General features: G+C 49.2%; 1 protein-coding gene across 1 annotated transcript in view; it reads right to left on the bottom strand.

Annotated features, from left to right (window-relative positions):
- The window catches only part of aff3 (AF4/FMR2 family, member 3), a 16,926-nt gene that overhangs the window by 5,090 nt on the left and 1,836 nt on the right, over positions 1–10,000 (bottom strand). Inside the window, exons 2-8 of the mRNA XM_061226850.1 lie at positions 9,810–9,881; positions 8,200–8,215; positions 7,864–7,918; positions 6,786–6,831; positions 5,721–5,758; positions 4,013–4,271; positions 1,286–3,763 (exon numbers count right to left, since the gene is read on the bottom strand). Coding sequence (XP_061082834.1) covers positions 1,286–3,763; positions 4,013–4,271; positions 5,721–5,758; positions 6,786–6,831; positions 7,864–7,918; positions 8,200–8,215; positions 9,810–9,881 — 2,964 coding nt within the window. The remainder of the gene's footprint in view (positions 1–1,285; positions 3,764–4,012; positions 4,272–5,720; positions 5,759–6,785; positions 6,832–7,863; positions 7,919–8,199; positions 8,216–9,809; positions 9,882–10,000) is intronic.

Below are 10,000 nucleotides of genomic sequence, written 5' to 3'. Positions count from 1 at the left end.
AAACAAGCTTTTTTAATTTTTGACTGTTTATACATGATAAAAAAGGAAAAGGGCCCTGTGCAAAAGTTTGGGAACCCTTTTCTATTCTCTGTTACTTGATGATTAAAAAAGGATGATTACAAAGGCCTGAGATGTACTCATTAGGGCTTCAATGGGTCATGTAAATATAATTCCTGGGCTGAACCGTTTATTCTGAAATATCCAACTGCAGTTATCAATTTAAATCGCTGCCAAAAATAAGGTCTATGGTTAACATAAGTTCAAGAGAGTTTCACGTTTTGTCTGACAAGTTAAGTTACCTCCACTAATATCTGATCACTGAATTTCAAAGCTGTTATGTGCTTTAAGAAAGTAAGTTCCAAACAAGTTGCTATATTGAAGCTACAATGGATTAAAAAATAAATACAAAGTTGCATGCAGGCAGGCTAGTACATGTTCTTGTATAAAACTTGAGTGGAGGCTGGTGAAATTTGACTGTTGTCGGAGTTTCAATGTAGCAACTTGTTAGCAACTTGATTTTTTAAAGCACATGAATGGTACATGGTTGGCATTTATATAGCAACTTTTTCCAAAGTGCTGTACAATTGATGCTTCTCATCCACCCATTCATACACACACTCACACACCAACAGCGATTGGCTGCCATGCAAGGGGCCAACCAGCTCATCAGGAGTATTTGGGGGTTAGGGGTCTTGCTCAGGGACACTTTGACACACATCTCAGGGCGGGATCAAACCCTGCCAGACGACTGCTCTTACCGCCTGAGCCAATGAGACGACTGCTCTTACTGCCTGAGCCAATGAGACGACTGCTCTTACCGCCTGAGCCAATGAGACGACTGCTCTTACTGCCTGAGCCAATGAGACGACTGCTCTTACCGCCTGAGCATTGTCGCCCCCTGTCGCCCCATGACATGACAGCTTAGAAATACACAGGTGAGATATTAATGGATGTAACCTAACTTGTCAAACAAAATGTGAAATGCTCTTAAACTTAAAACACATAACTGATTTTTGGCAGAAATCCAAATCCTTATGGGAGAAAAGCAAGGAAAAGCTGCAGAGGGAACCCATGGTTGTGTTTTAGGACTACAAACTTTGGCACTCTATTATTACTGCATTATTAATAATAATTTTACAGTTCACAGACACCCCCTCACTCCCCCATTGTCTGTAGAGTTTTTGTTAAGTTCCATGGTCACATCATCACGGCCAATGTTCTTGTTCACTACCTGCAAACCAGCTCTTCTATTCCCCCTCTCCTCAGGATGCCGTCGGGGTCTTACCTTGCGCCTCCTCTTCTGGTCCGCCGGAGGGGAGCACAGACGCTTGGCGCCCCCTTTATGGCGGGCCTTCTTGAGGGAGGACGACGAAGAGGAGGTGGAGGTGGAGCGCTCCCGGGAGGGCCGGGAGGCCTCGGGGGGCCCCGGCAGGAGGGTGAGGTCGATCCTCACCCTGAGGGACCGGAGACTCCGGGCGCGGGTGTACTGGGAGGGGGGCGAGCGGCCGTGCCCGTGGGTGGCCCCGCTGCGGCCGAACGGGACCAGGGTGTAGAGCTTCTGCCGCCCCTGCCCGCCCCGCTTCTCCGCCGCCGTCTCTTCAGCCCAGCGGCCGGGCCGGCCCGAACTGGGCTGGGCTTTCCTGGGCCTGCCCGGCCTGCCCTGCTGCCCTCTGGAGCCCGGCCTCTGAGTGGAGGTGGAGTCCGCCGGCCGCGGGCAGCCCAGATTCAGCTGGACCGTCCTGGGCTTCTCCGCTCTGTTCGGCTGCCCCCTGGAGCCAGGCCTCTGGCCGGAGGTGGAGTCGGCCAGGACCTTGGTGGCCCTGGTGGAGACAGGCGGGGGCTCCGGTTCAGACTCTGAGGAAGAGTCGCTGGGGGGAATGACGGGTTTACGGGGAGGAGAGGGGGGCGGGGATGGCTTGGGTTCAGCGACGGAGGCCTCTTCAGTCTTTCGTCTCTTCTTCTTCTTCCTCTCTCGCTCATGGTCGATGGGTTTGGGAGGCCTCTCCGTGTGGAGCCTCTGTTTGGCCTGCACCACCGGGGCCTGCGCTTCCTGCGTCTTCCCTCTCTCCTTCACCTTCTCCTGCACCCCCTGCTTCTCTTTCTTCCTCTCCTCCTTCTCTTTCCTCCTCTTCTCTTTCCGCTCCTTCCTCCTGTCCTCCTCTTCCTCAGATTCCCTAATCCAAAGACTCTTCGGCGCCTCCTTCCTCTGGGAGACGGACGGGGTCTTCTGGCCGTCCGCCTTGCCCTCCCTCGCTCCAGAGGAGGGCTTCCTATGTTGGGAATGGGAAGTTGTGGCCTGTAGTTTGGCTGGAGGGGTACAGTTGGGGTTGAGGCTGGATTTAGGCAGAGGGCAAGGTCTGGAGCTGGGCCTAGATTTAGGCTGAGACTGAGGCTGAGGGCTAGAGCTAGGTTTAGGCTTAGAGTGAGGTCTAGCACTGGGGCTGAGGCGAGATTTAGGTTTAGAGTGTGGTCTGGGACTAGGGCTCAGGCTAGATTTTGACTGAGAGTGAGGTCTGGATTTGTGCCCAGATTTAGGCGGACAGTAAGGCTGGGGTAGAGGCTTGGGGCTGGGGATAGATTTATGTTTTGAGCGAGGCCTGGAACTCGGGCTGAGGCTAGATTTAGGCTTAGAGTGATGCGTGGGGTTGAGGCTAGGTTTTGGCTGAGAGTGAGGCCCGGGACTAAGGCTGAGATTAGATTTTTGCTTAGAGTGATGTGTGGGGTTGAGGCTAGATTTGGGCTGTGGGTAAGGCCTGGGAGGAGGGCTGAGGCTAAATTTAGGTTTAGAGTGAGGCCTCGGGATTAGGCTAGATTTGGGCTTAGAGCAAGGCCTGGAACTAGGGCTGAGGCTAGGTTTCGGCTTAGAATGATGCGTGGGCTTGAGACTAGATTTAGGCTTTAAGTGAGGCCTAGAACTAGGGCTGAGGCTAGATTTAGACTCAGAACGTGGTCTGGGACTAGGACTGAGGCTAGACTTATGCTTAGAGTGATGCGTGGGGTTGAGGCTAGATTTAGGCTTTAAGTGAGGCCTAGAACTAGGGCTGAGGCTAGATTTAGACTCAGAACGTGACCTGGGACGAGGACTGAGGCTAGATTTATGCTTAGAGTGATGCGTGGGGTTCAGGCTAGATTTGGGCTGAGAGTGAGGCCTCGGGATAAGGCTAGGTTTAGGCTTAGAGTGGGGCCTGGGACTAGGACTGAGGCTAGGTTTATGTTTAGAGCGATGCCTGGGGTTGAGGCTAGACGGAGGCTTAGAGCGAGGCCTGGGACTAGGACTGAGGCTAGATTTAGGCTGAGAGTAAGGCGGGGGACTGAGACTAGGACTAGAGCTATATCTGTGGTTAGACTCAGCACTGGGCCACTGCTTGGCAATTGTTCTGTTATCAGGCCTAGAAAGAGACATGGGGCTATGATCAGGATTTGGGCTTTGGCATGGATAGCGTTCAGGCTGAGTGAAATCAGGGCACAGAGTGGGACTGGCTGTGTGACTGTCGCAGGAGATGAGGTCAGGGCTGCTGGACTTGGGACTGTAGTTGAAATTGGGGCTGGGCGCAGGACTATAGCTGGGGCTGAGGCCGTCCCTCTGCGACGGGCTGTGGTCTCTCCTCCAGGCTCCCCCGGGAGACTGGACACTGTCAGAGTCCAGGTTAGAGAGAGCCTCCGCCTCCACACTTTGCTCCTGGTCACCTGAGGCATGTCTCTTTCTCACTTTGTTCAGCCACCGGTTCAAGTGCCACTGTGTCGGGGAGGGCGGCTCCTCTGTCTGAGAGAGGAAGGAAAAAAGATCAGTGGAAGGCAAACGATGCTGAACGAGAGAGAGAGAAGGAGAGAGACAGAGACGGATAGAGAGCAAGGCATAGGGAGGGAGAGGGTGGGAGAGGGAGGGAGGCAGAGCAAGGCATAGGGAGGCAGAGGGAGGGAAAGGGAGGGAGAGGGAGGCAGAGAGAGGCAGAGGGAGGGGGAGGGAGGGAGAATGAGTAGTACAGTGGAGCAGAATGTCTAGGTGCTGTACCTCCTCCTCTACGCTACAGGTGCGCGGCCAGTTGGTGGCCGGGGGCCCGGGGTCTGGGGGTATCTCCGGGCTGGGACTGGATGAGGCCTGGGCACTGCCGCCCAACTCACTGAAGGACCGGGAAGAGCTGGAGCTGGATCGGGACCTGGAGCTGGAGCTGGATCTGGACCTGGAAGAGGACCTGGAGCTGCAGCTGGACGAGGAGTTGGAAGCCCTCAGCCTCCTGCCATGCGTGTGAGACCACTGCTGCTCTGCAGAGCTGAACACCGACATCACGCTTCATTTACACACGTGCAGAAATGCACACACACGCGCAGGCACACACAGACATGCACCTTCTCTCTCACTCTCACACACACACCTACACACACACATTTGCTGGTTGTCTATCATGTCTGATGATGACCCTCTTCTCCTATGCATGGGTCTTTTGGTGGCTGTGTAGTCCGATCCTGTCCTGGTTACACAGCTGCAGATGTGGACCAGGCATGTAAATGTGGGTTGCTTTACAGGCATGCCTCTTTGCAGGTTTTGCTATGCGATGTTGTGTAAGCTGGTTCTCCATAGACTTCACTCCTTTGGAAGAGTGGTAGTGCCAGAGGATGCAGCTGGAAGAAAGTTATTCCAGTGAGGAAGGGTTTATCTGATATCTCTTCAGTTCATTTGGTCCTTGAACAACTTTTTCAAGGCCACCAGCAGTGCATTGGCCAAGATGTAGTCGGCTGGGACATCATTCCTGAATGAAATTCTCCAAGGATGGTGGGGAACTTGGGTGGACATCCACATTTCTTACCCGTTTACTCAATTATCAAATTACGAAGGCCATAAACAGATCCTTGCGCTGTTCCTGGCATTTCTCCTGGAGCTGGTGTACAAAGACGATCATGTCTACTGTCCCTCTACCCTTCCGGAAACCACACTGCGACTCAGGTATGACCAGTTCGGCCATTGCTAGTCTGTGGCGATCTGTGGGGCATGACCTTGGCTTGGACCTTTCCAGAAATGAACAACAGTAAGATACCCATACTGACAGAGCAGATAGAGTTGTCTCCCAGTTTTTTATGAATTGTTACAATATTGGCATCTTTCCAGTGATGGGACACATGCTCTGGACTCCACACCTCTCGGATGTAGAGACAGAGTGTCCTGGTACGACGCTAGTCTCCCTCCTTGAGCCTTTCGGCCGGGATGTTTCCGGGTCCCGTGGCTTTGTTGTTTTTCAGGGTTTTCAGGATTTGTTTGAAGGTTTGTGGCAGGTCCAGATTTAGCAAGGTGTGCCGTTCAGGGAGGTCGTCCAGTGCACTAGGATCCACTGGGGTGTTAAAATACTCAGCCCAATGCTCCACTATTAGGGCCTGGTTCTCGATCAGGGTCGTTCCACCGGCAGATCTATCACGTGCAACGGAGCAGTGTCTGGGGCTGTAGATCGTCTAATCTGCATTCTTCTCTTTCGCGTGCACACACACAGGCAAAAATACACTGAAGACACATTAACAGTATGCAGGGTAGCAGACAATTACATAAATTGCAATTCAGTCAATTGAAAGAAATGATCAAACTATTTAATGAGGATTTTACTATAATTTTTCCTAAACTGCTTGAATTAAAACCAAATCAAGAATCAAGGGTTGGCCATGTAGGACGTGTATAGCACACTGTGATGCACAATATACATCATGCTGGAAGATAATCGTCCTGCAAAACGCACCTCTCTCTAATGGCCCACGCAGTTTCATGAGGTTCCTGCTACATGAAGCAATAACAGAGACAAATACAGAAACCAACATTACATTCAGGTGAAATTATAGCAATATTTACTAAAACCTGCAGAGGACAGAGAAATCTCTGCCTGTCATCTTATATCCAGTGTGAATACGTCCTGTATTAATGTGTAATTGTGTATGTGTTTACATCAAATTATTAATCCATCTGTCTCCTGCCAGAGTCTGGGTCAGTACAGCCGGAGTCTGGGTCAGTACAGCCAGAGTCAGGGTCAGTACAGTGGGTCAGTACAGCTGAAGTCTGGGTCAGTACAGCCAGAGTCTGGGTCAGTACAGTGGGTCAGTACAGCCAGAGTCAGGGTCAGTACAGCCAGGGTCAGGGTCAGTACAGTGGGTCAGTACAGCCAGAGTCTGGGTCAGTACAGCCAGAGTCAGGGTCAGTACAGCCAGAGTCTGGGTCAGTACAGCCAGAGTCTGGGTCAGTACAGCCAGAGTCAGGGTCAGTACAGCCAGAGTCTGGGTCAGTACAGCCAGAGTCTGGGTCAGTACAGCCAGAGTCAGGGTCAGTACAGTGGGTCAGTACAGCCAGAGTCAGGGTCAGTACAGCCAGAGTCAGGGTCAGTACAGCCGGAGTCAGGGTCAGTACAGTGGGTCAGTACAGCTGAAGTCTGGGTCAGTACAGCCAGAGTCAGGGTCAGTACAGCCAGAGTCAGGGTCAGTACAGTGGGTCAGTACAGTGGGTCAGTACAGCCAGAGTCAGGGTCAGTACAGCCGGAGTCAGGGTCAGTACAGTGGGTCAGTACAGCCAGAGTCAGGGTCAGTACAGTGGGTCAGTACAGCCAGAGTCAGGGTCAGTACAGCCAGAGTCTGGGTCAGTACAGTGGGTCAGTACAGTGGGTCAGTACAGCCAGAGTCAGGGTCAGTACAGCCAGAGTCTGGGTCAGTACATAGGGGCAGAACATAACCCCAGTTCTCTTCTCTCTCTCTCCCTCTCATCATATGCTCTCCTTTTCATGCACTGGGACAGAGAGAGAGCTGGGGGGTGTTCTTACTGTGTCGTCTTCATCACTGCTGATCTGCAGGTCATCCACCAGCATCCTACAGAGGAGGGGAAGACACGCCAGCGATTAGCGACACTGATTATACCATTATAAAGTGTGCAAACACATCTCAGACGGCCTATGACACCATTATAAGGTGTGCAAACACATCTCAGACGGCCTATGACACCATTATAAAGTGTGCAAACACATCTCAGACGGCCTATGACACCATTATAAAGTGTGCAAACACATCTCAGACGGCCTATGACACCATTATAAGGTGTGCAAACACATCTCAGACGGCCTATGACACCATTATAAGGTGTGCAAACACATCTCAGACGGCCTATGACACCATTATAAAGTGTGCAAACACATCTCAGACGGCCTATGACACCATTATAAGGTGTGCAAACACATCTCAGACGGCCTATGACACCATTATAAGGTGTGCAAACACATCTCAGACGGCCTATGACACCATTATAAAGTGTGCAAACACATCTCAGACGGCCTATGACACCATTATAAGGTGTGCAAACACATCTCAGACGGCCTATGACACCATTATAAGGTGTGCAAACACATCTCAGACGGCCTATGACACCATTATAAGGTGTGCAAACACATCTCAGACGGCCTATGACACCATTATAAGGTGTGCAAACACATTTCAGACGGCATATTATAAGGCGACATTAGCTCAGGCAGTAAGAGCAGTCGTCTGGCAGGCGGAGGGTTGCCGGTTCGATCCCCCGCCAAGGCTGTGTCAAAGTGTCCCTGAGCAAGACACCGAACCCCCAAATGCTCCTGATGAGCTGGTTGGTGGGTGGTGCCTTGCATGGCAGCCATTTGCCGTTGGTGTGTGTGTGTGTGTGTGAACGGGTGAATGAGAAGCATCAATTGTGCAGCGCTTTGGATACAGGCGCTATATAAATTCCAACCATTTACCTTTTACCTTTTTTACCATATAAATGCTGATGTATTTGGGCTTTCACAGACAGACCAGCTATGCAAGGCATTATGAGGAAGACAGAGAGATGGACAGGCAAACAGACAGCCAGGCACCTGGTAAAAGCCCACTTACGATTTGTGAGGTGCCGTCCGTGGGAGGGTCATTCTCTGTTGAATATCCCACCTAGCTAAGACAGACAGACATCACACAGAGCATAGCATCAAGGATAAGACTAATCGCCCAATTTATCCATTATCAGACTCTCTAAGAACATTAAATGATCAAATAAACAGGAATTCATGTCATTACCTACAGTTTAAAGAACATTAAATGATCCGAAATAGAGGAAGTCATATAATTACCTACAGTTTAAAGACAAAAACAACTAAGGGGGTTAATAGTTACCATTTAATTATGAAACACACGCCCCCTTGTGGACACATACAGAATATCATCCCATATGTCTACTCTGGGGCATCCAGTCCTGGGGGAATCATATATGCTGTTTCGTTTCCACAAGACATCTGAAACCCCTGTATTTGTAACAAGCTGCAAGTTACTCTTAATTAGACAACTTTAATGACTACTGAGGGATGATTTTCCCTCGTAAGGCCACACTATGTCAGAAAATAGCTATGTAGGCCATAATGAATAATCTCCAATATTCACATCCCAGGACTTTTAATCAGTCAGATCGAATAATGCTTTCATTTTCTGCTGCAAGGTAAACTGGGATATATATTGGGACCATATTTCGGTTTAAAAAAGTAACAGAAGACAGGTGTGTGCAGGGCAGCCATCATTAGCATAATATTAGGCTATTTGTTTATTTATATTTGGTCCACGGAACAAGCAAACCTAAATTCAAGACATTTTAGAAAACCTGTATGGTATGGTAATCCCAAAAAGTTCAGGGAAAATAGGACATCTTGGCCCTGTCTCTGGGAGCAGGATTACCGAGTTAGCTGCATAACTGCACGGAGTAAAACCCGGGACCCTCTCAAATCTGGAACATGGACTGCAGGGTTTTACTTGCAGTTTTCCAGTGATATACCCCCTGATCAGTCTAGGTCAGGGATGCTCAATCTTACCCAGAAAGGGCCAATGTGGGGGCAAGCAGTTACACACCTGATTCTACTAATCAAGGTCCTTAGCAGAGACGCTAATGGTTGATTAGTAGAATCAGGAGTGTAACTGCTTGGTTGGAACAAAAGGCTGCACGCAAACTGACCCTTTCTGTGAAAGATTTATCCCTGATCAACGGGTAAACAATTCCTTTAGAAAGAATTACTGACAGGTAAAAATGTTGGGATCCAAATTGCTGAACGTGTGGCCATCTGGTCAGTGAAATTAAATCAATGAGCCAAACCTGTGTTACATTACGATATGCTGAAGGAAGGAATTCTTAAATAACTTAAACACCTGCTTGCAAATAACAATTGAGAGACGGGCTGCAGCTGAAACCAACGCAAACACGGGGTCCCCCAAAACAAGGAGTGCAAGGATCCATGTCTGAGGATGACGTTTCAATCCTTCCCCTTACAGGCGTCTAAAACTGCCCTTATTCAGGGAGGAACATTTCTGATCCGAAAAATACCCCACATTTAGATTGTGTTTCCCTACACAGACAATCACAATCAAAAAAATGTTCCATTGCCAGTCAGTAGCTACAAAAGCCAATGTCTGAGATTGAAAATAACAAATTCAAACAAACTGCTGAATGGTTTTCACTGACAGAACAGAATTAAGTCAGCCTGGATAGTAACACTTGCAAAAAAAAAAAAAAATGGTCTGTGACTACATTTAAACTAAACTCTGTCGATGGTGCTTAAATTAAACACCGTCTGAGGCTAGATTTACACTAAACACTGTCTGTAACTAGATTTAAACTAAGCACTTAAAAAAAAGAACAAAAAAAAGAACTTTTCCACGATATTCTAATTTTTTGTGATGCACCTGGAAACACTCTGTAACTGTCTTAAGATGAATCAAAACACTGTATGTGACTCTAGATTTTATTGATGCAATGCCATCAAACTGAATGGATGTGTTCCTAGCAGAATATCTGAAACACCCACCCTGGGATTCTGCTTCCACTCAACTGATCCACCCGCAAACTCTCTGTGGTAAGGGCTGTGTGTCTTCACCTCCTGGAGAAGAGAAATATTATGAAAATGACAACAACTCCCCTCCCTCTCTCTTCCCTGTGTCTCCTCCATTGCTCCTCTCCTCCTGCTCCCCTGATGAGTTTCTCTCTCCATTTAAACAC

The sequence above is a fragment of the Conger conger genome, chromosome 17 (genome assembly GCF_963514075.1).
Source record: "Conger conger chromosome 17, fConCon1.1, whole genome shotgun sequence".
In the NCBI taxonomy this organism is placed as follows: Eukaryota; Metazoa; Chordata; class Actinopteri; order Anguilliformes; family Congridae; genus Conger; species Conger conger.
Note: the sequence above shows the minus strand (reverse complement) of the source record. Positions and strands in the feature narration are given on the sequence as shown.